The sequence below is a fragment of the Orcinus orca genome, chromosome 19 (assembly GCF_937001465.1).
Source record: "Orcinus orca chromosome 19, mOrcOrc1.1, whole genome shotgun sequence".
Lineage (NCBI taxonomy): Eukaryota > Metazoa > Chordata > Mammalia > Artiodactyla > Delphinidae > Orcinus > Orcinus orca.
In genome coordinates, this window is record NC_064577.1 from 23,245,034 (window position 1) to 23,272,158 (window position 27,125).

General features: G+C 45.7%; 1 protein-coding gene and 1 long non-coding RNA gene across 2 annotated transcripts in view; one reads left to right on the forward strand and one right to left on the reverse strand.

Annotated features, from left to right (window-relative positions):
- Positions 1-472: 472 nt before the first annotated feature.
- Positions 473-14,247, reverse strand: LOC125962181 (uncharacterized). The gene is made up of 4 exons (XR_007473687.1): positions 12,041-14,247; positions 9,344-9,607; positions 7,877-7,990; positions 473-751 (listed from the first exon to the last, which is right to left on the reverse strand). It is a non-coding gene; the product is annotated as an uncharacterized LOC125962181 (long non-coding RNA).
- A 29-nt stretch (positions 14,248-14,276) lies between these two features.
- Positions 14,277-27,125, forward strand: part of GNA13 (G protein subunit alpha 13) — a 41,305-nt gene continuing 28,456 nt past the window's right edge. The window contains exons 1-2 of the mRNA XM_004275410.4: positions 14,277-14,728; positions 17,105-17,331. Coding sequence (XP_004275458.1) covers positions 14,446-14,728; positions 17,105-17,331 — 510 coding nt within the window. The 5' untranslated portion in view covers positions 14,277-14,445. The remainder of the gene's footprint in view (positions 14,729-17,104; positions 17,332-27,125) is intronic.

A 27,125-nucleotide genomic window follows, 5' to 3' on the forward strand; every position in this document is an offset into this window, starting at 1 on the left:
CAAAAGGCACAGTCACCAAAAAAAGAGTCAGCTTGTATCAGAGAGCCAAGACTCACACAGACCAGCACAAACGGTGTAGGGAAGAGGGGTTGGGGGCGCAGGCTTTAGGGCCAGACTGGGTTCCAGTCCCAGCTCTGCCACATCCAAGCTGTGTGCGCCCTGGACACATGACTCAACCTCTCTGTGTCTCAAGTTCTTTAAAAGTAAGATGGGAATGATACTAATCACCGTACCCACTTCATTGACTGAATAGAATATGCGTGCAGCACTTAACCCGTGTTAACTGTGGTGGTGATGATTATGATTGACTATACTGTTAAGTGAGATATTATATATAAAGTGCTAAGCAGTGCCTGGCATTTATGAAACACTCAGTAATATTAATTGCTATTATGATTACTATCATTTTTATTTTTACGTTCTGAATTAGTTTTCTATGTCTGTATAACAAATCACTCCAGAACTTAGCAGCTTAATGCAACAAGAAACATTTATTATCTCACTTATTATTAGTCTCTGTGGGTCAGGAGTTCGGCAGCCACTTACAGCTGCCTGGTCCTAACTCAGGATCTCTCAAGAGGCTGCAGACAAGCCCTTACCTGGGGCTTGACTAGGATCTGCTTCCCGGACGGCTCACTCACGAGGCTGGCAAGTTGGTGCTGGCCGTTGGCAGTGGCCTCAGTTCTTTCCCACGTGGACCCCCGCGTGGGGCTGCTTGAGAATCCTCACAATATGGCAGCTGGATCCTTGCCTGCAAAATAATCCAAGAGAGGCAGAAGTCACAGTGTCTCTTATTGTTTTTTATTGAGCCGCAATAACCTACTAGCTATGGGGGTTGACCCTGTTCATTTTGGGAGGGGCTACACAAGGGTGTGAACACCTGGAGTAGAGACGCATTGGAGGCTGACCACCACCACGTCCTAAATTGTGTGGCAGAGACTATAACTTCCATAGGAGTTCAGATGAGAGGGAGAAAAATGAAGGTAAGAGGGCTTAGGCAATGCGTGTTGTTTTTACAGCTAGATCTTGAGGGGTGTCCGTCGCCACTTCTTTTTCCTCAAATTCCTTGTTTCTGTGGCACTTGGACAGAGAGGAGGGTAGGACTTTGATAATCAGAAGGGCAATGGGGAGACAGGGGAAGTAGGAGGAAAATTTTAAAAGAGGCGAACGGGATTTATTTAAGGGATAGTAAAAAGGAGACTAACATTGGGAAGGAAAAAACTCCAGAAATAGGGTGAGAGAGGCAGCCTGGGCTGCCTTTTGCCAAGGAGAGTCGCAAAAGCCAAGTAAATAGGCATAAACTAGCTGGAGTAGAAAGTAAACGTTAAGGGCATAAGGCTTTGGAGAAACATTTTCAAAATGCTTGCAGGCTTGTTTGATGTGGGACATTTGAGGCTAAAGAATTTTCGAAGGTGAAGAATGTTCTCCTCTAAGGGGGCATTCACTTCAATGCAAGCATGGCCTGGGGGGTCAAGGCAATACCAGGAACCAGACTTTAATAGCTTCCTTATATCAGGGTAGGAAGCGCAAGTTGATAAGAAAGTTGGAATCGAGCATCCCAGCTGGAGAGGGAGCCTCCCCAAAGGAAACGTTGGAGTGGGAGATAGTCTATGTTTACACAGTGCTCGGGCCATGCCTGCAGTTTATACAAACTGCATCCTCGAGCCGCCTGACCTAGAAGAACCCACATCTGGTGCCCAGCCAGTGCCTGGAGGAACTGCCTGCCCAGCCCCAACCAGCCCGTGAGTGCAAAGCTGCTTGGACGCGCCTGGGGAAGAGGACTGCTCTGCACACACTGGGGCCATGACGGTCACGTACGTGTCCCCTTTGTGTCCCGCACAGAACTACCTGCAACCCCTCCAGTTAGGTTCATTCATCAGGACAATAAGAAAAGCTCAGAACGCCCACCTTCCCGTTCTCCCTCTTCCCTTTCCCTTCTTTCAAAACAATTCAGATCCCATTCACCTGCTTTCCGAGGCCCCAGCGGAGCTCCCAGGCTGGTAGATGTGCTCTAACACATCAGCTGTCCCTGTTCCCCACTTAGCACTGTGATGGCTAGTTGGCCACTTGGCCTCACCCACTGCAACCTTCCCGTAAACGCCCTCCCCTTTGTACCCCACAACACGCGGCACAGTGCCCGGCCCATGCAGACGCTCCCCACGTGTCCAGACCAGGCAGTGCTAGGCTGGCTTCACCCTCTATAGGTCAGTCCCTCCCTGTGTGCCAGCAGCCACAGGCTTGCTTTTGACCTGGACCATCGCAGGAGGAGACTGGACATCACGGTGACTCAGGCCACAGGAGGATTAGAGGAGCCCGGGGGGGCGTGGAGGTGGGGGGGCGGGGCGTGGAGGAGGGCTTGGAGGGGGCGTGGAGGGGGCGTGGTGAGGTCGGGGAGCTGTCCTTTCCCTTACAACATAGCAAAGCCTCAAGTCACGTTAGAAGTCATGCTTTCAAAGATAAGGTGACCATATGTGTGTGGGTTTATCTCTGGGCTTTCTATCCTGTTCCACTGACCTATCTTTCTGTTTTTGTGCCAGTACCATACTGTCTTGATTACTGTAGCTTTGTAGTATAGTTGAAGTCAGGGAGCCTGATTCCTCCAGCTCCATTTTTCGTTCTCAAGATTGCTTTGGCTATTCGGGGTCTTTTGCATTTCCATACAAATTGTGAAATTTTTTGTTCTAGTTCTGTGAAAAACGCCAGTGGTAGTTTGATAGGGGTTGCATTGAATCTGTAGATTGCTTTGGGTAGTAGAGTCATTTTCACGATGTTGATTCTTCCAATCCAAGAACATGGTATACCTCTCCATCTATTTGTATCATCTTTAATTTCTTTCATCAGTGTCTTATAATTTTCTGCATACTAACACCATACACAAAAATAAGCTCAAAATGGATTAAAGACCTAAATGTAGGGCCAGAAACTATCAAACTCTTAGAGGAAAACATAGGCAGAACACTCTATGACATAAATCACAGCAAGATCCTTTTTGACCCACCTCCTAGAGAAATGGAAATAAAAACAAAAATAAACAAATGGGACCTAATGAAACTTCAAAGCTTTGGCACAGCAAAGGAAATCATAAACAAGACCAAAAGACAACCCTCAGAATGGGAGAAAATATTTGCAAATGAAGCAACTGACAAAGGGTTAATCTCCAAAATTTATAAGCAGCTCATGCAGCTCAGTAACAAAAAACCAAATAACCCAATCCAAAAATGGGCAGAAGACCTAAATAGACATTTCTCCAAAGAAGATATACAGACTGCCAACAAACACATGAAAGAATGCTCAACATCATTAATCATTAGAGAAATGCAAATCAAAACTACAATGAGATATCATCTCACACCAGTCAGAATGGCCATCATCAAAAAATCTACAAACAATAAATGCTGGAGAGGGTGTGGAGAAAAGGGAACACTCTTGCACTGCTGGTGTGAATGTGAATTGGTACAGCCACTATGGAGAACAGTATGGAGATTCCTTAAAAAACTACAAATAGGGCTTCCCTGGTGGCGCAGTGGTTGAGAGTCCGCCTGCCAATGCAGGGGACATGGGTTCGTGCCCCGGTCCGGGAAGATCCCACATGCCGCGGAGCGGCTGGGCCCGTGAGCCATGGCCGCTGAGCCTGCGCGTCCGGAGCCTGTGCTCCGCAACGAGAGAGGCACAACAGTGAGAGGCCCGCGTACCGCAAAAACAAAAACAAAAACAAACAAACAAAAAACTACAAATAGAACTACCATATGACCCAGCAATCCCACTACTGGGCATATACCCTGAGAAAACCATAATTCAAAAAGAGTCATGTACCAAAATGTTCATTGCAGCTCTACGTACAATAGCCCGGAGATGGAAACAACCTAAGTGTCCATCATCGGATGAATGGATAAAGAAGATGTGGCACATATATACAATGGAATATTACTCAGCCATAAAAAGAAACGAAATTGAGCTATTTGTAATGAGGTGGATGGACCTAGAGTCTGTCATACAGAGTGAAGTAAGTCAGAAAGAGAAAGACAAATACCGTATGCTAACACACATATATATATGGAATTTAAGAAAAAAAATATCATGAAGAACCTAGGGGTAAGACAGGAATAAAGACACAGACCTACTAGAGAATGGACTTGAGGATATGGGGAGGGGGAAGGGGAAGCTGGGACGAAGTGAGAGAGTGGCACAGACATATATACACTACCAAACGTAAAATAGATAGCTAGTGGGAAGCAGCCGCATAGCACAGGGAGATCAGCTCGGTGCTTTGTGACCACTGACAGGGGTGGGATAGGGAGGGTGGGAGGGAGGGAGATGCAAGAGGGAAGAGATATGGGAACATCTGTATATGTATAACTGATTCACTTTGTTATAAAGCAGAAACTAACACACCATTGTAAAGCAATTATACTCCAATAAAGATGTAAAAAAACCCAAAAAAACAAGTCATGCTTTCCCAGGGAGGGTGTGAGGGGGGTGAAAAACTAGCCAGGGAGCCATTGCAGCCTCGACTTTTCCTCCAACTTCTGAAGTCTTTAATTCAGCTCCAGCCTGGACCCAGCACCTCAAGGAGTTCCCTAGAATTAAGGAGTGTCTTTCACAATCTCAGAGACTCTGGGCAAAGTCCAGGGTCACCGTGTGATTCAGAGGGTGGAGTGGATGCTATAAATTATATATTTGCTTAAAAAAAAAAAAGAACAGCAGTCTCGTGGGCCCGGGCTCAGGCATCTGTCTCGGGCAGTTGCTTTCTGACGGGCAGAAGCACCCTGGTTCCTTAAACCTCTCAGGGTCAAGCCAGTCTCCCAAGCGGGCACGCGGTCCCCAAGCCTCCTAGCATGTCTGCCTCTGTCCTTGCCCTCACACTGAAGAGGCTCGTGGCTTTCCAAGTCCTGTGGAGGCTGCCTCTGAGGAGTCTCCGGATGGTTCTGTTCGCTCTCACGCCAGCCAGGTACTGTCCCTACACACCTGAATTACTGCAGCCACCTCCAAGCTGCTCTTCCTGGCTTGGGCCCCCTCCCTCTCGTCCCCTCACGGGCACCAGCGCCAGGTGCATCAGACTAAAACTGCACGTGGCGCCCGCCCCCTGCTCAAGAGTGTTACTGTGCTTTCTACTCAGCGACGGAATAAAATCTCAGCATTGTGACCTGACACCACCATGCCTCGTCAACCCAACCTGGCTGATTCTGATCAAACCGACGGCTCCCATGGTGTCCTGGGCACATGGCGGGCACCTGCCTGCAATGCCCTTCCTTTCTCTGCAAACAATCATTCCAGGCTTCCGTGCACCTCCCATGGTTTGGCCCAGGAAACAGCCACTAGCTCCAAGTAGCTTTTGAACACTTCAAGTGTGGCTCGTGACACCGAGGAACTTAATTTTAAATTTTATTTAAATTTTAATTAATTTAAATGTAAAGACTGAAAAACAATTCGACTCAGGTACTGGGAAATGTTTACGTCTGTTGGGAACAATTTGGTTTTGTGACTCTATTTTTTCAACTGTAAATTGTATGAAGTCTAAATACAGGCCAGATGTCCTCAATGAAAAATTAGCATCTGAGTTGAGATCGCTGCAAATGTAAAAACATACACTGGATTTTGAAGACTTAGTCCAATATATTAGAATGTAAGATATGTCTGTAATAATCCGTACGTTGATTACGTGTTGAAATATTTTGGATATAGTGGGTTCAATAAACTCTATCGTGAAAATCAATTTCACTTTCTTTTTCTAATGTGGCTACTAGAAAGTTTAAAATTACGTCTGTGGCTTGCATTATATTTTTATTAAACAGCCATGTTCAAAACTCTAGATTCCTGAAGCAGTGATCAGTAGAGTACATTTAAAACTTAGCATACACAACTTTGTATTTTTTTTACATCTCCATATTTATATAACAAAATCATTGACCACCTTCAATCCCCAACACCTAGCAGCAAACACTACATCATCTGACACCTATGTGGGCAAGGCACTCTGTCAGGCACTTTACATGTTACCATCATACTGAGCCCCCTCAGCAACTCCGTGAGGTGTGGGCATAATTAGCTCCATTTTTCAGATAACAGAAAAGAAGCTCTGAGAGTTCAGGTGGGTTTTGCCAGGATTCTCATGGTAGATGCGTGAAGCAGCAAAGCTGGGATTTGATCCCACCCCTGCCTGCCTCTCGCTGCTGCTCTTTGCGGCCCCAGCTCATGTCTGATAGGCGTGGGCAGCCACGAAGGATCTGCTGCTGAGAAGGGCGAGGGCTCAAGTTCTAGTTTCTCCTGGCCCACACAGGCAAACCCTGCCATCCTGCTTGCCGGCTGTGAGCAGGCCACTTGATCGATGTGCAGAGTGTGACGGTGTGTCCCAATCACCCCACCCCGTGCACACCCTTCAGCTAGTTCAAGTCACTTAACAACTCATAATGTGGTAGTGTCTGGCAGTGCCAAGTTAGAGCACGTAGCGCGATCTGGGACCCTGCTTCTGACAAGTGGGGCTGAGCCATGAGTCCCTCTAGTCACCGCACACGACCCTCCAGTCCTGGAGGGCTGCAAGTCCAGCTGGCAGCCCTCAGAAATGCGGGAAAACAATCTGGGAGCAGCAGGTGGTGCCTCTACTGATTTAAATCACCTGCTTCGATGCTGAAGGTACCAGGGAAGTTGGCTGTGTCCCTTGTCTCGGGGCCACATTCTGGTGCAGTGGGTGAGGGAGGGCACAGCTACAGTTCACTGGGACCAAGGCTGGGATGGGGGATGGTGGGTGAGGTTTTGCTTGAAGGGCCTCCCATCCTGCCTGAGGTGGTCCCACGGAACCCCATGTCCCCTTGGAGCTGGGTTTAACTTGGGGTCACTTCCTTTGCTTCCCCTCAGGCCCTGAGCAGAAATCCAGGGTAAGGGAAGAACTGAGGTTGGGCCAAAGCGCGCGGTGTGTCTGCTGTCGCACAGAGCACTCTTTGATCTCTTGCCCAGGGTGGCCTTGGGAAGGACGGCGATGCTTCTGCCAGAGGCGCGGAAGTCCCCGGCCAGGGCCTGGCTAAGGGATGACTTCTACGCAGTGTTTCGGCCGAGCATTCATAGGTTTCCCCGGGGGGACCCAGTTCAAGGGCCTGGGGAGTTGGAGGTTTTTGAGGTCTAGTTTAGGCCCCATGTCTGTAAAATGCGGCAATTTAGATGGTATCTCATTATACCCTCCCAGCCAGTACTGCCCTAGCTCCAGGCAAGAGAAGCCCCCTTGCCCCCGACCTGTGCTTTAGAAGGTCCTGCTCTGACGCTCTTCTGCTGCAGTCCCTACTCACAGGGTGAGACCAAGGGACCCACCCATAGCCTGTGCTCCCCCCACACTAAATGCACCCACCCCTAGGGCAAGGGGTGTCCAATGGAGGCTGTAGGGAGGGGTGTGCACAGAGCATGGTGTGTGGGCTGAGGCATTCCCTCATCCCCATGACCTTGATGACGCAGCTGTTGCTTTATCAGTTGGACAAGCAAATACTTTTTTTTTTTTTTTTTTGTGGTACGCGGGCCTCTCACTGTTGTGGCCTCTCCCATTGCGGAGCACAGGCTCCGGACGCGCAGGCTCAGCGGCCATGGCTCACGGGCCCAGCCGCTCCGCGGCACGTGGGATCTTCCCGGACCGGGGCACGAACCCGCGTCCCCTGCATCAGCAGGTGGACTCTCAATCACTGCGCCACCAGGGAAGCCCAAGCAAATACTTTTGACTGAAGGAAACATGGTGACACAGACTAAAAGCCTGCTCTGTCATTTTATATAACTCCCCCCAAATACTCTGAGATTATTGCACCCACTTTACAGATTAGAAGACAGAGCCCATGCTCTGAATGCACTGTGCTGACATCTCCACTTGAACCTCTGCCCTCTGGTTGAGGTGATTCCTTACCTGACACTCCTGGTGCTGTTGAAAATGAATAAACCCCGCCCTACTTCAGAGTTCAGATTTGGGGGACAACATCCAATCTGCATGTATTTTTCTCACTGTTGTTATCAACAGACCCTGTTGGGGAAGAGAGACATCAGCGTCTGTGAGTGAATCTGAGCACAGGAGAGAGAAGAGATTTTTTTTTGTTCTCTTCTTTCTTTCTTTCTTTTTTCCTTTTATTGAAGGCAGTTGATTTACAATGTTGTGTTAGTTACTGCTATACAGCAAAGTGATTCAGTTATACATATATATACATTCTTTTTTTACATATATTCTTTTCCATTATGGTTTATCATAGGATACTGAATATGGTTCTCTAGAAGAGAGATGTTTCAACCATAGAAGGGAGAGCTCAGGAAATACCTGGGACGACGTTCTGACCAGCACAATATTGCTAAACCTTCAGAAGGTTTTTAAAGAAGTTTGGTAGCTTCGTCCTCAAATAATCTAAAACTGAATCTCTCCTGTATGGGCTGAGATGGAGTGCATTTGTTCTATACTTTAATCCTCAGGACATATCTTTAGGTATCGATACTCCCATTTTACAGATCGGGAGGCAAGGCTCGGATACGTTAACTGGGTTCTCCCCAAGTTCCCGTACTCTGCACCCTCTCTGGGAAACGAAACGACTAGCAAACAATCTGATGTGCTTCGTGTGGTTTAACCGGAAAAGCAGATGACCTCAACTTGCTGCTTGAGGGACTTTTTCCCATTACCATTCTGTGTATTAGCAGAAGAAGGGAAAGGAATCACAGTACAAAACCGCTTGCCACACACACAGAGATGCTCCCTCTTGCTTTTATCTCCTCTCCATCTTCTCGTGTGTGGGTCTGGCATGACCCTCCCACGGCCAGGGTACAGGCAGCAGCTGAAGCGAGAGAAGGACCTCTGGGGCCGGCGCTCATTTTCCAGACCTCTGACTGTGATTCTGATTCAGCAGTGGGTTCCTTTCCCTGAGTCCTGCCCTGAGCTAGCCCTCCTTTTCCTTAGCAGCTGACACAGGAGTTTGGAGACAGATACGTCGATGACATTATTTGCTCCAGGGATAGCCAGGCTGTCATAGTCTGACAAAGGCAACGTGGACTGTTTCTCAGTGCCCCTGGGTGAGCCCTTACTGCACGATGGTCAACACATCCTGGCATTTATACTGAGGCAAATGCTAGGTCTATAGGCCATGACATGTGATGATGCCCGGCTAGCCAGCTAGCCAGGATCGTGGCTCCTGCTACTCCATGTTCCGAGGGGGGAAAAAAAAAAAAAATGCAGCAGCTGGACTGGGGGCAGAGGATGTTAATTTAGAGGAATCAGCTGAGATTTTGCACACTTAAACTTCTTTGGATAAACAGAGCTTATGTTAGAGGACCTTTACGTGTTACTGGCAAGGGGCAGCCCATTTACAGGCAATAAAACATATAAAGTCATCCTCACCTTGAAAAGCTGTAAGGGAAAAGAAAGGTGAGAGATTGAGCTAGGATGTTTTGAGTTTCCCAGAAAGAGCTTCAGATTTCCAACCAAAGCCTTGTGTTGAGTGTTATATAAATAGACTGCCCATAAATGCGTCCGATGCAGTAAGCAAGGTGTAAGGGTTTCTACGAGAGCTGGTGTGTGTCTTTCAGACACAGGCTTTTGACTTTGGAGAAGCTGAGTGAGGTCACAGCTTGTCAACACCAGCTCACGGATCTTTCTCGGAGGCTGAGAAAAACACGACCAGTAATTAAAATCATGTTCTCCTTTAATAACAACAGCAACAAAACCCACTGACAATGCAATTCCACATGCTGCATTTCATACAAAACTTTCCCCATGAGAGGCTTATTCTGGTAGGGGCACCACTGCATTTCATAACAAAAAAAGTTGCCTTTTCATATGGAACGCACGTTAAGGGAACATCTGGGGCTTCCGCCACCATGTAAATATTGCCAGAAGCGTGGGTCCTCTTTTCTTATTTCTACATCAACCACCTGGAACATTTTACAAACCAGAGCCTGAACTCCATCAGAGAACATCTTAGTAGAATCAGCCTAAAAGCTGGTAAACTTTGAGGTGGCAGTTAGCCCGAAAGGGGCTGGGAAAACAGACCAAGCAACCACCCAACAAATAAACAAACAAACTTAACTGTTTGTTCCTTAAATTTGATCTTCATACACTTGGGCACTCGGGGAACTACCGCTTTTCGGCATATCAGAAAGAGCCCTGAGTTCAGAGTCAAAAGGGGGGATTTCTTAGTTCTGGCTCTGCAAGTAGCCAGGCTGAGGGAGGCTGTGCGTAGTACATCACTCAGACCTTTCTTCCCTCAGTTTCCTCCTGCTCTGGGAGTGACCTTAATGCTGGGTGTTCCTGTCAGGCTATTGTGAGCAGAGAATGAGATCAAGTAGGTCAAAGTGCTTTGCGGCAGTTAAAACATTACACACACACACACACACACACACACACACAACTGTAAGGGATTTGTATTATGGGAGGACTAGAGAATTCCCTTCCTCCTGGGACAGAAAGGAAGATATGAAAAACCCATGCCTGTTTTACCTGTAAGAAAGAATTAGAACCTACCTATTCGTAACACTGATGATGAGACAGAAGACAGTACAGTAACGAGAACCGTGGATATGTCGTCATCCTTATTAGAAAATTAACACATGGTTTCACCATCCAGTAATGTGACTGATTTTTAAATAAACATATTTAAATGGGTGGGGTCCTGTCCTGAGTAGTGAGTAGTCACCTTGGCAGGTGATACACTTATTTAAATTATATGTCCCATCATTCCAAAAAAAACATTTTTGTTTTTAACTCTTCTTTTGGAATTGTTCCTAGAGCCTCTGGCGCATTCTTTCCAACATGTCTGAGGGTGACAAATCTTTGTCCTTTGTGGAAAATACTGATTTTTGTAAACAGCCCGAAGTTATTTGGCATGGAGTTTGGTAAACGGGCTAAGTAATGCCACTTTTTTAAAAACTGTGACTATAAGATAGGAAAACTTTCTTTCAGTTCCCACAGCAAGTTACAAATGGTTGGAGTTCCCTGGTGGTCCAGTGGTTAGGACTCCGTGCTTCCACTCTAGGGGGCACGGCTCAACCCCCGGTTGGGGAGCTGAGATCTGCAAGCCAAGCAGCACAGCCAAAAAAAAAAAAAAAAACAAATAGTAGATTTCAGGAATCGACAGTATTGCTAGAAAGGATCCTTCATAAGGTGCCCACATTAGAGTAGAAAAGCCATCTGGAAATGCATTTCTACAATTTTAGTCACACCTTCATTATTTATCTAGCAAGACTGCCACTAGACTTAGAGTTTCCAGAAAGAAAAGAGCACTGCAACTAATTAACTATTTAATCATTTTATCACAGCTCCTCTGGGCATCTGAACCCCTCATTTGCATATGGATTAACTGGCTAATACAGATGTTTCCAATGAATTCACATCTGGGTCTATTGAAAATGGAGTAGCCAGCCAATCCAATTCCAACCAACAAACTCTATATTCCCTTAAAAAGTTCAGAATTTATTTTTGGTTATGAAACTATCTGAAAATTAGAATATCACTAATATCATTACAATGTAACCTGAAGCAACAGCTAGAGTGGATTTGCTTCTGGTGCAAATAATTTAAATTGTTAGCACTACTTTAAAATAATCATCATCAGGGAATTCACTGGCCTTCCAGTGGTTAGGACTCTGTGCTTTCACTGCCAAGGGCCCAGGTTCAATCCCTGGTCAGGGAACTAAGATTCCACAAGCTGCACGGCCAAAAAAAAACCCCAAAAACCATAATCACACTTCTATTCACTGAATATTGCACAATGTTAAATGAATCCAAAGACTTTTATGGAAACTATTGTTTTCCCTACTTCATTTTTTTTTATTGTGGTGAAATTTACATAACATTAAATTCATCATTTGACCATTTTAAAGTGTATAATTTGGGGGCATTTAGTTCATTCCCAATGTTCTGTGAATGAACCATCACCGCTATCTAGTTCCTAAACATCTTCATCACCCCAAAAGGAAAGCCCATATACCCATTAAGCAGTCACTCCCTGTTCCCCCCTCCCCCTGCCCCTGGCAACTACTAATCTGCTGTTTCTATGGATTTGTCTATTCTGGGCATTTCATATCAATGGAGCCTTACCTGTGTGGCCTTTTGTGACCGGCTTTTTCATGTAGCATTAATGTTTTCAGGGTTCATCCACATTGTAGCATGTGTTAGTACTTCATTTGCTTTTATGGCTGAATAATTGCGTTCCATGGGTACACTACATTTTGTTTATCCATCCATCCATTGATGGATTTATGAGTTGTTCACCCCTTTGGGTTCTTCTGAATAGTGCTGCCATGAACACAGGTGTACATTTTTTTCTTTGAACGCCTGTTTTCATTTCTTTTGGGTATATACCTGGGAGTGGAATTGCTGGGTCATAGGGCAATTGTTATGTTTAACTTTCCGAGGAGTCACCAAACCTCTAGCTCATTTTAATGCTCATGTTTTCAAGGTGGCTTGATGACCAGACAGTTAGAAGCAGTTGGACAACTGCAGCCAGACTCCAGGCTGGGCCCAAAGAGGTCTCTTTTTTTCAGAAACACTGATTAGAGCAGCTGGGCTTGATCTGAGCCAAGCTCCTTCCAACAGAAGGTTACAGGCAGGGCTTGGAACAACTTTCTCTGCTGGTCTACATGTCACAACATGAACTGGCAGGGCGGGAATACCTTCCTGCCTCCTAGAGATCCTTGGTTCTCCAATTATGTTGCACACACTACTGGAAAAAGAAAAAAAGATGTTAACTAACTAACTGATAGGCTTCTCTCTTCCTGCTTTTGTAGAATTCAAATTAGCATCTGAAGTCCACATAGAAATGGGTGTTTGGGGGCCAATGCTATATCCCTGTCCTGGGCAGAGGTCTGTCCTCTCATGGTTGGAGAACAGAACTTCCCAAACACTAGCTGAGGCTACAGAGATATCTTGCATCCCGGGTGGACTTTTACCATCGATTCTGCCTGAAGGCATGGCCTAGTGCTTCTGACCCTATCAATCCACAGATACTGGAGTTGAACTGACCCTACTTTGTATATTGTAGCTTATCCACCCCTGTGGGCTCGGCCAGGACAACAGGAGGTAATCCTACTGTAGGTATTGTTTACTGCAGCCAATTTACCGAGTCATGAGGCTCCTCAGCCATTAACCCAACCCGGCCAGTAAACTGATTAGCACTGATTTTTAAATTTAAACGTGTTCATGAGCCTCTCAGACTGCTGACCTCCTTCTCACCTCAGTGCCTGACACAGAAGTTTCTGAGCCCCAGAAGCCCCAATCAAGGAGCATTAGGGCTGCACTGCCATAAACAGAGACCGACCCAAATGCCTTTTTCCACTTTAAACTAGAATACTAAGAGAGAAGAAGTCGGCTTCCGGGGTCCTTGCGATGCAGTCTCTCTGCCAAGCCAGCTGTCACTTGTCGCTTGTCTCCTGGCAGCCCTTCAGGTGTCCTGGCCTGAATCCGCTACTAAGATAGAAAAAAAGTCCCTTGGCTGGTCATATCCTCTGCAATCTGGCAGGAAACCTAAAATTTGCCGGCTCTTGTCCTCGGTCTGTTTGCTTATCTGCTTCCTTCTAGGGAAGAGCCTGCATCACAGTGTCCGGTGAAGGGGGATTTTCACCATGACCTCACCCTCCGGCAGCTACTGTCCAGATTTCAGCGCGGCAGCTCGGGTGGAAAGCCACATCAACGAAACATCAACAATCGCTCCTGGCACATCTCAGAGGAACGGCAAGGTCTGAGAATGACAAAGGGAGCTGCGGGTGGGGCTGGAGGAGGATGGATGACGTCTGGTCACAGTTCTGGGATGTCAAGGAACCCACTTTAAGAAAATGCACCAAAAACTTTCCAAGCTCGCGCTCGCTGTTTGTATAACTTCGAACCAAAGACTTCGAAATTACGTGACAGCCGGCGGCGGGGAGTAACCAGGAGTAAGAACGGCGGGAACGGCTGGGGAGCCCAAAGGGCAGCGCCCGCGACCTGGTCTCCGGCCGCCCGGGCCATCGGAAGTAGCCCTTCTGCACCTAAGTGGGTGCAGCCAATTCAAGGGCAACCGAAAGTCCGGCTCCCCAGGTGCCTGCCCCGGGCGGAGGCGCCCGGCCCCGATGGAGGTCACGTGACCACAAGACTCCGCCCAGCCGACACCTCCCCGCGCGCGCCCGGCGGCGGTCGCGGGCTCGCGAGAGAACGTGAGTCTCCGGCCCGGGGCGCGAGTCGGGGGAGCGGCCGCGGCGTGCGCGCGCGCCCCCGGGAGGCTGCGGGCGCGCGCACGCCCCGAGGCCACCGCCCCTCCCGGGCCCGCCCTCCTTCCCTCCCTCCCCGGCCAGCCTGGCCCGCCCTGCCCGGCCCGCCCTGCGAGTCAGTCCGCTGGCTCCCTCCCTCCCCCAGCGCGCTCGGGCCGCCGCAGCGCTCCGCGCCCTCGAGCCGCCGAGCCGGAGCCGCCCGCCGCCCGCGGAGGAGGCGGAGGAGCCGGAGGGGCCCGCCGAGGCGGCGGCGGCGGCAAGATGGCGGACTTCCTGCCGTCGCGGTCCGTGCTGTCCGTGTGCTTCCCGGGCTGCGTGCTGACGAGCGGCGAGGCCGAGCAGCAGCGCAAGTCCAAGGAGATCGACAAATGCCTGTCGCGGGAGAAGACCTACGTGAAGCGGCTCGTGAAGATCCTGCTGCTGGGCGCGGGCGAGAGCGGCAAGTCCACCTTCCTCAAGCAGATGCGCATCATCCACGGGCAGGACTTCGACCAGCGCGCGCGCGAGGAGTTCCGCCCCACCATCTACAGCAACGTGATCAAAGGTGCCGGGGGTCCCGGGCCCGGGGGCCGGGGGCCGGTGGGTCGCTGGGCCCGGACTCGGGCCGCGGCGCGGGGCCGGGCACCGCCCTCGTTCGCTCTGTCCCTGGCGGAGGACCGGGCCCGGCGGGCGGGAAGGGGGCGCGGCCCGGGGGAGAGGATGCCCGGGGGCGACCCGTTCTCCCCCTTGCCGCCCGGCCAGGGGGCGCGGCGGGTCCCCCACCCCCAACCCCGCCGCTGGCCTCGCCCCCTGCGAGAGGGAAGTGAGGCGAGCCGGGTGCTCCGGAGCGTGGGGTGACCTCTCCTGTCCTCCCTCCGGACGAGCCAAACCCAGACCGTCCATCCTCACCCCACGCCGGGGCGCTGCCCGCCCAGCCTCGCCGCCCCGGTTGGTGGGTGACCCGAGTCACATGGGGTCGGGGCTGCTCCCAACTCCTGAGCCGGGGAGTTCTGGAACCGCCGCAGTCAGGAAACTTGTGCCCGAGACCCTGCTCAAGGGCGAAGTGTGACAGCTCTTTGGGGCAAGGATATGAAACTTGAGGGTGTCCTATTTACTGTGCTGCTATCAGGAAAGAGTGCACCATACAGTCAGCCTAAAAAAGTTAGCGGTGGTTTTTCGCCCCAGTGTCACGGTCGGGCAGGATGTTTGCCTGTAATCACCATGCAGCACGTTCCACTCTTCTTTTGCTTAATAATTGGGGGCGGGAGGGAGGGGGTACCACACTTGTTTCTACTACTTAAATGAAATCGTGTGTTGATACAAAGAATCTTCGGCCTAAATGTGATGCGGAGCCTGTACAGGTTGAGTCAATGAATTAGTGTTGGCTTAGACCATAGGCTCTGCTGCTGTTTGTGGGTATTTTTAAAATTGAGAGTAAGCTTTGTTCTCACGTGAAAAACACACAAGAATTTTAGTTCTGGGCTTTCAAAGAATTACACAAGAGGGGATTTTATTTTTGTCATTGGAGCGATAATTAGCACTCATTTTTCTCACTAGCACCTATTTTGTACTTTATATAAAAGGCATTTTGGCAGAGTTGAATACAGAGCCTGGTACTTCAGGTGCATGAGGGTTCTGTGTTGCATCTGGGTAGCAGTTATATAGGAGCTGGTTATAGATTTCAGGCCTATCCAAGCATCGTTTTTTTTAAGGGTTTTTTTTTTTTTTTTCAGGAAGTACCTAAGTCACTCTTTGGTGACACTTTTTTTTCTCCCGGGATTGAGTAGAGGAAAACTGCTTGGGGGTGGGGGGGGTAAGGATGGGGGAAGGGCACTAGGCCAGGAGCTCACAGACCACAGCCAGCCCTAGTACCTCTGACGTTAAGCTGTAAAAAGTGGTTGTATTTATCCTCTCTTCAAGTTTAGAACCAAACTAATTAAGGTCTCTTTCAAGGCCGAAGACTGCCTAGCCAGTCCTTAACCGAAGGTACCTTTGTATCCCCATGCAGCTGAACGGTGCAGCTGAACGGAAGGGATTCTGTCAATGAATAGAGCCAGCATGTTAACTGATAGTCAGCCAGGTAAACACCTGGTTCTTCATGTGCACGGGCTCCTACGCGTGACCTACTTCGAGCTTTGATGATGAGATGCAGTCACTAGCCATCTGCATTTTTTGAGTTGGCGTGATCAGAAAATTGACAGCAAAACGGTTTTTCAGTTAACCAAACAGATGACCTAATAGTCCTGTGATTGTTAAGAGGGACTAAAGGTAACAGTCTAGTGTTAGAAATAATGGGTTTGATTTAATCTCTGTGAGTTGAAATCTCAGCTTCTACGTCTTTTTTGCAGTTGGTCTTCCTCCTTCTAGGGAGGTCTGACTCCATTCTCTGCGTTACACTGATTTGAAGCTTGAGATGGGAGAAGTTTCTGAGCTTTGAATGTGATCCTGGAAGACTCAGGGTTAAGCAGGGTGCTCAGGGGCCAAGCAGATCACAGGGTGATAAGTTTGGTTCTTGACGTCTCATAAATAAACGTCTCTTTGAGAGACTCATAAAATCTTGCTTGCAGATCTTTCTTCAGAGCCTGGACATCAGGCTATGCAGCATAATTTCTTTTTCCTTTGCTAGTTTTTGTTCTCTTGTGACTGCGTTCTACCCAGGAGTTAGTTTATAAATTAGAACATGTTAAAATCCTTTAGGAGGAGCACTTGTGTTAATTGTATTTGCTTTGCAAGGCTCTAATTTTATGATTGTGAACAACTGTTAGTTTTTTTTTTACACTCTGAGAAGTTGCTCCTGTTTGTCTTGATGTTGGTCTCCAGTTTTGGAGGCAGCAGGCCTGGAGTACTTAAGAAGTTTAAGGAAATAATACTAGAACCAAATCTCTGAGAATATCTAATGACTCCCATCACACTTTTTTTTTTTTTTTTTTTTTAAACAAAGGTATGAGGGTGCTGGTAGATGCTCGAGAGAAGCTTCACATTCCTTGGGGGGATACCTCAAACCACCTCAATGGAGACAAGCTGATGGCGTTTGATACACGGACCCCCTTGACGGCCCAGGGAATCGTGGAAACTCGAGTTTTTTTACAGTATCTTCCTGCTATAAGAGCATTATGGGCAGACAGTGGTATACAGAATGCCTATGACCGGCGTCGAGAATTTCAATTGGTAAGAGATTTGGTTTTTTTTTTTAATGTTGTGATTTTATTTTAACGGCATTTATTAACATCTGATTCTAACACACCTTTTTCACTGACTTCCACAATATAATGTATCTATCCAGAATTTTAGCCTCAGAAACTTGGATTGCTCTATAGATGAGCTTTTTAAACTGAGCAAGATAAAAGTAAGGTAAACCCCATAGGTTTGGTGAAGTTGTTATAATTAGTTGGTCATTTTTCCTTTTTGAAAGTAAGATCATCATGATTTTCTCAGGCACTTTCAAATTATTAGTTTTTTTCTCCTTTTAGAAGTAATCTCTCAATTCCAGCAACAATATTGATCTTTCTAGAAACTGACCTTTTACTCTTGGATTAAGAGTTCAGTAACCTGATTGTTCAGATGTGCTCTTTATCCTTAGTCTTCAGAGGTATTTATTTCATGATTCAGATTAATTTAATCTGTAAAGAGGTTAAAGTCCTTAATACTGTTTAACAGTCATGCTTTTTGTATATTTGCATGCTGTGTTTTTTTAAGGCTTCTAAGCACGTTTTACAAAATGTTCCTTCTTAAAAAACAAAAATAATCTGTTATTTTTTATACCTCTGTTTCACATGGGAAGCACCTAGAATTTATTTTATATTTATCATATCTACTTTATCTTAAACGAGACTCCCGTAAGACTTTGTAGCTATTATACAACATTGAAGAGAGAGTGGAAAAGGATCTGATCTAGGTTAAAGATACAAAAATAATGATTGAAATAGATTTTTTTAATCAAGTGTTTTGTAATTTAATTGTGAATGCTTTGATTGTATTCGGGGTTTTATTTGCCAAAGACCGGAAAGGTCCCAGGAATGATAGCCATCTAGACTGTATGCAATTTGGAGGGAGTTCAGATCTGAAGTGTTTTACTGTAATGTGATCAAAATAAAGTGACAGTTAAAAGTAAAACTGCTTAGAAAGTTGTTTGATGATGTCACTGGCATTAAAGCAATTCACATTTCTGGGTGTGGCTGCAAGATGATGTGCAGCCAGCAGTCCTTGCTGTTACAGTTTGTACTCAGCAGCAGTCTTGGCAATTAAGAGTTCTAGAAGAGCGTTCACGTTTGCTCTTGATAAAACTGAGACCTGAATCTTTACTTTCTCTGAATTATGGCCCTGGTGTGTAACATACAGCCTAGCACTTGATTATGTATTGTCTGGTATAGTTCTCTTCTTTAGTGTGTGTATCTTGTCTGTTAATTTATCCATTAATGAGAGACAAGGGCAATCTCACATAATTGCTAAAATTGAGTAGCTGGCAGCATTATATGTTGAATATTATGAATTAACTTGACAAGTGACCTCCATCTAATTCTCAGACTTGGGGTTAATTTTTGTCTTCCACACACCCCTTCTCATCTCCCTTTACCCTCCCCCCTGTTTTTTTGGGGTTCTTTTTGCGGTACGCGGGCCTCTCACTGCTGTGGCCTCTCCCGTTGCGGAGCACAGGCTCCGGACATGCAGGCTCAGCGGCCATGGCTCACGGGCCCAGCTGCTCCGCGGCATGTGGGATCCTCCCGGACCGGGGCACGAACCCGTGTCCCCTGCATCGGCAGGTGGACTCTCAACCACTGCGCCACCAGGGAAGCCCCTCCGTCCTGTTTTTAAGTGCTGCTTATTCTCTTCTAAATTCATTTTCTCAACAAACCACACTTTTCACTATGAATTTTCTCAGGATGTTATTCGTCCTTCCAGGTCAGGGAAAAAGCATCCATCTGTAATAGCACACACTACATATTGATTCAGTGAATAAACAAACGGCTGTACTGTAACGTTCTCTGTGGGAAAGTTCCATAAGTCCATTTAATTGAAGTTGGACCTCGGTGACACTTATTGAATTTGAACGTTCACATCTTACAGTCTTATGGCCATCGTTGTGGAGAAGGCATTCCTGAGGATTTATTCGCCATTAAGAACGAATGGGTAAAACCACTCAGGCTGAGGACCTGCAGGTTCTTGACTTGAGCCAGCTGATGCTTTCAGAGCAGAGAAGGCCTCACAGACAAGGAGAGACGAGTTCCAGAAATACTTCTTTTCTGATGAAAGGTAGAGACACAGGGAAAGAGGAGCAGGGAGAGATCTAGTGTTAACTCCTGGAGGACAGGGATTTTTTTTCCCGTGTGTCTCCTCGGCATTGTTAATGGTATACCTGGCACAGGTAGTAGGTGCTCAGTGAGTGCGCTGGATCAGTGGCTCTCAGACTTCGGGATGCTCCGTGGTGCTTGGCGTGCTGTTGACCCTGGGGAGGCACTTTGCCTACTTCAACTTTTCCTCGGGGTGCTCTTTGGTTCCTTCTCCCGCCCACACACACAAAGCCCCGAGTCCTGTCTTTTCTGCCTCCAAAAGTCTCTTGCATCAGTCCCTCCTTTCCACCTTTCCATGTCCTGGTACCTCCTGCTTGGACTCCCAGGTGATCTTGTCCAGACACGGCCAGGTCTGCTCAGAAAGCTCTGCTTGTTCTCCACAGCTTCTGGAACAGAGTGCAACCTCTCCGTGTGAGTCCGGACTCTCACTGGCTTGCCTAGGATTCCACTGTCATTAGACCACATCACATACCCTATGACCTCTCAAATCCCACGTGCCCTGGGCTTCTGCATCCGTGGCCGTCTTCACAGAGTCCCTCTGCCTGGGTTCTTCAGGCCCGTAGCTGGTTACTAGGTCTCCCCCTTCACTTAGAACAACGCCAACCAGATTTTAATGTGACTGCATGTGGTCCATGGGCCCCTTGAAGCAGATTCAGCCGGAATCATTGCTTAACCAGAACAGAACAGTTTCCTCAACTCCCTTCCTTGCCTGGGGAGCCTGGGAGGAGCCCCGTGGTCTGTATCTGTGGCAGGCCGTAGGCCGTGGGGTGGGTTTGCTCCGGGGCCACCGTTCCGCCGGGCCCAACCTCTCCTGCGGGGAGCCTTCCCTGGGCCTCGCGCTGGACGGGGATGCCTTTCCTTAGCCTGCCTGCCTGCCTGCCTGCGTGCCGACCCCCATCTGGTGCCTCACCTGGTGTTCCAGCTCTTTGATTTGTGTTTTCATCTCCCTCTAAAGCAGAATCTCCTTTGGTCTGCCTTTTTTTGGTCTTTTTCTCTCATTAACATAGGGCCTGACACATTTTATTTCCTCATTTTTTTTAGACGATCTGAATTATAATATTCTTCTAGAAAAAAAGAAACAGTCCTCATTTTTTTCCTGGGAAACATGAGTGTTTCTGTATGCTAGTTTGTTAATTTTCCAGGAGATGGGAAGTTCTTGTATTACAGAATCAATTTTTCTTTTTTGTTATGTTTAACAATGTAGTATATTCTTGAATCTTGGATAGAAAAAGTAGTCATGGGGGAAATGAGAGGAGTTAGCAGATAAAATAAGAAAAAGTAGCCTTTTTGGTTTCAACTAACCCTTGATTATTAAATTTATTAATGCAAATTTAAATGCAAAAAAATGGGGGCAGTTTTTAAGCCTCCCTACGGCTTTTTTGCTTAAGATGAATGACCGCCCTTTAATCAGTTTTTGGGACGAGGGTAGGGTAGTGATATCACAGCTTTGGTTTTTAGTTTTTAGCAGGCCGTTCGTTTGTTAGTAATAACTTTGGGTGCAAACATGAATGTTTTCTTTCCCTAGTTCCCAAAGGCAAACATTTCCTTTTCTGGTTAGTCTCATTGTGGGTAAGCTAAATAGCTTACTGTGGAAAAAGAAAAGTCTAAAGATTCAAGTTGTTGTTACAGCTTATGGTGCCTTTCTCGTTCGTATAAGCTAGCACACTGAGGACAGTATATCCTAAGAAGTGGTCTCTTCTAGGTCTCAATTAAATGTCTGTAATGCTCTGCCTTGGCTGTACATTCACCATAGCCTGCCACTGTACTGAGGAGATACCCTCTCTTTAGAAAAACTCACGTGACTGTAACTAGGGAATTTGCTAACTTAGAGGACTAAAGAGATGGCTGGGAAGCGATGCAACTGGGGACATGTAGCAGGAGTCACTGCCAGTTAGATTGTTCTGGACTGTGTAACACAGTTACTTATTCAGGAATGTAAGCAGAACGCATAGACCTGGTTACACAGGACAAGAACGTGTGTGACTCTGGGAGGAGCACTGCTGCGTCTGTACATACTGTGACGGTGTCAGCGTTAATACAGCTTCCTGTGATGACCGGGCTTTTCTTTGCAATTCCTGCCACTGAAACCATTTTCTTTGTTATCGTGGTACCTTGGGTTAGACTTAATTTTTCATACTCAAGTAGTACAGTTTGTGCTTGAGGATAGTTACACTTCTCCAAGCTGAGGAGCTAGTTTTTTCATTAAGACAGCTCTTCCCTCAGTCTGTGTAACAAAGTACCTATTTAGCCTCACGCAGCGGCCTGCAAAAAGGAGCTGAGTGCTCAGTAGAATAGGAACTTCCCTTTGGGCTGAGGGATTCGTTTCTTTGTTTGCACTGCAGTATGGATTTGAAATACTATAGAGTTAGAGGCATTTGTTTGTTCTTTAACGCTAGATAGGATTTGCTTTAAAGGGTGAATTACTACTTTCAGTTGTAAACTATTTTCAGTTTTCTGTTGGAGAAGGGTTTTGTCCATTTTCTTTACGAATAAAATCAAAGAAGGACTTTGACTTCAAGTTGCTAAAAACCTCCTGATTCTAGGCTTAGGATGAAATAGTTCAGCCTATATAACAAGGATTATATGTTACATTAGGAATTGTAGAGATTTTTAAATTTAGGTCTATAGAATTTGGTTTTGGTAAACTTGATCCAATGTCACAATGGTCATGTGTTATCCAAGCCTTGGAAACCCAGAGCTGTACTGCTGTTTACGTTGAAAACAAAGAGGTTGTTTTGGCACGTGCTTATAGTTTTCATATAACTTGGTGAGATTTTGTGTGTGTGTGCACGTGTGTAACACATACACATGCACACCTAAGTAGATCTCTTGATTTGTTATATCCAGTTGATGTGTTCATGTTTACATGATTTTATTTTTGGTAGAAACTTGACTAGCTGTGGGATATCCGAACCCTGGGTGCTGAAGAGGGATTGTAAAATACTGTGCTGCCTTTTTTTTTTTAATTAATTAATTAATTAATTTATGGCTGCATCAGGTCTTCTTCGTTGCTGCACATGGGCTTTCTCTAGTTGCGGTGAGCAGGGGCTGCTCTTCATTGCTGTGCACAGGCTTCCGACTACGGTGGCTTCTCTTGTTGCGGAGCACAGGCTCTAGGCACGTGGGCTTTAGTAGGTGTGGCTCGTGGACTGTAGAGCACAGGCTCAGTAGTTGTGGCGCACAGGCTTAGTTGCTCTGTGGCATGTGGGATCTTCCCAGACCAGGGCTCGAACCTGTGTCCCCTGCATTGGCAGGGGGACTCCTAACCACTGCGCCACCAGGGAAGTCCTTGTGCTGCTTTTTATATTACCTTTTATTGCTCTTCTTTACTATAGTGTGGACCTAACTCAGGAGAGAGACTTGTGAGCTTGCTTTTAAGAAAAGCATAACGGCCCAAGGACTTCGTGCGTTGCACAGTCCCTGTTCATCTGTCACAGATAAGCAGCAGCCCATCCAATCTGCCGTATCTTGTCATATTAACCCCAAACAGGTGCCAGCTTCTTTCTCCAGAAAATTACTTCAAGTGCTGATAATTAATTACATCACTTTTTAACACCTTATGTTTTACAAAAATTGCTTTGTACTTTTCAGAGTACATTAATTATTTCTACCACATACACTATCATTTAATCCTTAAGTAAAAGAAAACAAAGGGAATGTGGGCTGTTGTCCTCATTTCACAGATTAAAAAATTCAGAGACAGAGAGGTTCCTTCGGCTCACAGAGGTAGTCAACGATGACAGGATAGACCCTGGAGCCTCAGCCTGCTGACTGCCTGTGCACAGAGCCCCATTTTGCAAGCCCTCCAGGGCTCTTTCCTCTTCTGAGCAACACCCTGCACTGATAGTTAACACTCCCCTAGTTACGTTCTAGCATGTTATTTTAAATATATGTAAGGTTTTCTTACAGATACATAGCGCTGCACCGGTACGCACACAGTTGTTTTTAGTATTCCGAACTTTCCATAGTTTCCTTGTGCCATTCCTTTTTTACTTTATGAACTTAGATTATAGTTACAGTGGGAATGGTAATAAACGTAAATGTAATGGTAAATTTACTAAGTTAGAGAGGTACAGTTTATCCTAACCACCATGCATTAGGGTAAAGGCTGTTTGAATGTTCACCTCCTTGAAAACTAACTACTAGTGACCCTCAACTGATGTTTCATCAGTCAACATGGTTTTTAACGTACCCTGAAACATAGAAGTTTAATGGCAACCAGTTATCTGAAAAGCAGCCATATATTTTTTGTAAGAAAGTGACGTTCTGAAATGGGCACGTATCTGGTATACAGTTGCGCAGATTTGCTCTTGGTTTGGAGGAGATAATCAGAGCAGTCTTAGTTATTTTTATGAATTCCTTTGCAGTGTTTCTCATGTAGTTGTCACATATTTCATTCTGCTTATGAGCATTCCAGATTGTAGTTTGTTGCAAGTTTTTGTTCCAGTTAGAAAGTACCTATTTCTGGAAATTAGCAGTGATTTTTATTTCCTTTTTTGAAAAATTTTTTTTTTTTTCTGGCTGTATGATACAATTCACTTCAGTCTTTGTTGTGAACGTTTTTTTTTTTTACGAGATGCCTTTTTTTAAGAGACTTTGTTACATCCACATTAGCAGAGCATTATTAGAATGAGCTGATACGGATCAAGGAAATAGTTTTGTTTTGAAAACTGGACTTTAGTGGCCTTGGCTACATTTACCAGTCTCTTTCAGCGATGGTAGTTGTTTGTCTTAATCTTTCAAATTTAATCTCTCTTCTTTTGGCAAAACGAATAAAAAAGATTTTTAAATCACTGCAGTGGGTGAACTTTTTCATACACAACTAGTCTACAATAGAAGCAGAATACTTTAGTAGAATTACCCTTCTCTGATTTATTTTGGTTTTTGGTCTAAGTCATAAGACTTGTATACTTGGTTTTGCTACATGGAACTTTACTTTGTATCTTCCAAACAAATTAGAAAATAACCATGTTCAAATCTATTCATTTATTTTCCATATTGTAAAACATTATTACAAATGGTTTTAACGTGGGGACCTTAAAATGTGATGTGGTTTTCTGCTGTGCTGTGCAATAAAGTGGAACTAGGTGGCCAGACGGAACTCGTGTGGGTTCTGCCTCTCACTGTGTGAGATTGAGCCAGTCCCCCAGGCTCTCTTTCTCTTTCTGCGACTGTGAAATGGGGATGATTCAACTACCTTTGTTAGTCGTCGTAGGGATTACATGAGGTAATCCATGTAAAGCCTTTGACACAGTGCCTGACACACATTAATCATTTTAATATCGTTAGCCATTAACAGCCCTAGTATATGCCATATCCACAAGCCATAAGTAGTTTCCTACGAGATAAGAGTTCTGTAAACTTTGATTTGATTAACTCTGTGAACTTGATTTCCCATATAAAAATCCTGAATTGTAAACAGTGCAGAATATGACTTACAGTCTCATTAGACCATTTGGCATCTCTAATGAAGGCAGCACCAGGGAGAGGTTTGAGGTTTTCATTGTTACGTCAGTTCTTGTTTCCTTTCCAACGTCACCGTGCTTTGTTTCCAGATCAAAAATTCATGATGTGGCTCTTCATTTCTTCATAGTACCTTTTCAACATTTTGTGAAAATGGGGATGATATGTTCTCAACTTTTAACATTAGAAACATTAACCCCAAGTATCCCACCCAGCGCGACGTCCGTTTGAAAGTCTTCTCTCTACTTATTTTATTTTGACTGTTTTTCTCGTACATAAATTACTATAATGACCCAAACTAGCTAATTTTACCTTACCTTTCACTGTATTGATTGTATAGTTTCCATTTCCTTGACAAATATACAAACTTTTAAAAAGTGTTGCTTAATCTGTCTTCCTGACAGCTATAGCAATGTCAGTTCGGAAAGCCCTTTGCTTATGTATTTATTTTAAACAAAAAACATTTTATAAATGACAGGTCTATATCTTTATGGTTAGTTCTTGTATATATTTGTAAATGATTTTTAAAACACAATTCTAAGGAATCAAATGTAATAATGATAATTAAAATGCTTTGAAAATAAGGCAGTGTATAGATGTATGGTAAAACTCACCAGTACTGATCTTTCCCATTTGCACCGTGAGATTTCTAGCCAGAAGTATTTAATTTGGAGAACGTGCTCCTGAGACGCTTCAGATGTGTGGTCTGAATTAGCCAAAGTTGTCTTCCTGCCAGCGGCGTCGTGAGGTCACCGCAGCATGGGCGCAGGTGCTCCGTGACTCTCGCCAAATGTGCCGCTTTCTGTCTTTCCCTCTCCCTGCTCGGTTGTTTCTGGCGCCCTTCCCCCTGCACACATGTATCCTCTTTCCCTTTTTGCTGTTTCCTGTGCCTGTGGCCTGGCAGAGGTGTTGTGAGGACTCACGTTGAGGAGGGTATTTGGGCTTCTTTTCCAACCTAAAAAATTCCTTATATTCATAAAATACTGAATCATTTTTTTTTTAAGATTTCATGTTACTTTTTGTGAGATTTTAGAACTACTGACCACTTTGTTAAAAAAAAAAAAAACCAACTTTCATTAGCCTAAAAGAATAATGGAGCAAAATAAACAAATTTCAATTTTGCTCCCCTAAAGAAAATGAAATTTTAATTTTTTTTTTTTTTTTTTTTTTTTTTTGTGGTACGTGGCCTCTCACTGCTGTGGCCTCTCCCGTCGCGGAGCACAGGCTCCAGACGCGCAGGCTCAGCAGCCATGGCTCACAGGCCCAGCCGCTGCGCAGCCTGTGGGATCTTCCCAGACCGGGGCACGAACCCGTGTCCCCTGCATTGGCAGGCGGACTCTCAACCACTGCGCCACCAGGGAAGCCCCGAAATTTTAATTTTGCCATTTAAAAACAATGTTAGCCAGCAAACAAAACTCTTGTATTGTCACGCCCGTCCCCCAAAATAACCCAGTGTGTTTGGGTTCTTCCAACCAGTGCAGCTACATTTAGCCTGTTAATAGGACATCTCTTTTCTCCCTTCTAGAGAGGTTAAACAAGAAGTGCTGGGATAATGAGTACTGTCATGGGGGTGAGAGACTTTCGCTTTCCTTTTCAATATCCTGGTTACCATTTTTTGATCCCTGGGTAATCTTTTAAAAATTATTTTCCTGTTAGATAGAATGAACTTCCTCAATAGAAATTGTATAGAGAGTCTGTCCTCTTATATCATGTGACTTGCATTTAGGCTTCACGCTGTGTAGTGTGGTGGTTTCCATTTATTGATATTAAGTAAAAGAAACACTCACAGAAGCTGCTGGCAGTGAGCAGTGGCTCTAGCTTCTCCAGGTCGCTAGCGAGTTGCTCACAAGGGGTTTCCTGGCCAGCTTGGCTCCGCGAGGCCTCACAGATGAGAGGATGCACACACCTGTGCTTCAGACAGGTAAACTTGTCTGCTGTTCAAATGTCCGATGGTCTCTTAAATTCATTTTTTGTAATTTTTTTTAAATCTAAATAATTAAATGCTTCATATTCACAAAGCTGCAAATACCATATATCCTAGTTGAAATATTTTTAAAAGAGTGATGTGATTTAGCCTACTGAGTTAAATATTGCAGTACAAATGATTTCCCATTTTTAACTGATACTGACTTGCCACGTTTGCAGTAAAACTGCCTTTGTTAGCTACAGCTTCAAAAATGCTGGGGACATTGAATCATCGTATAGATTATA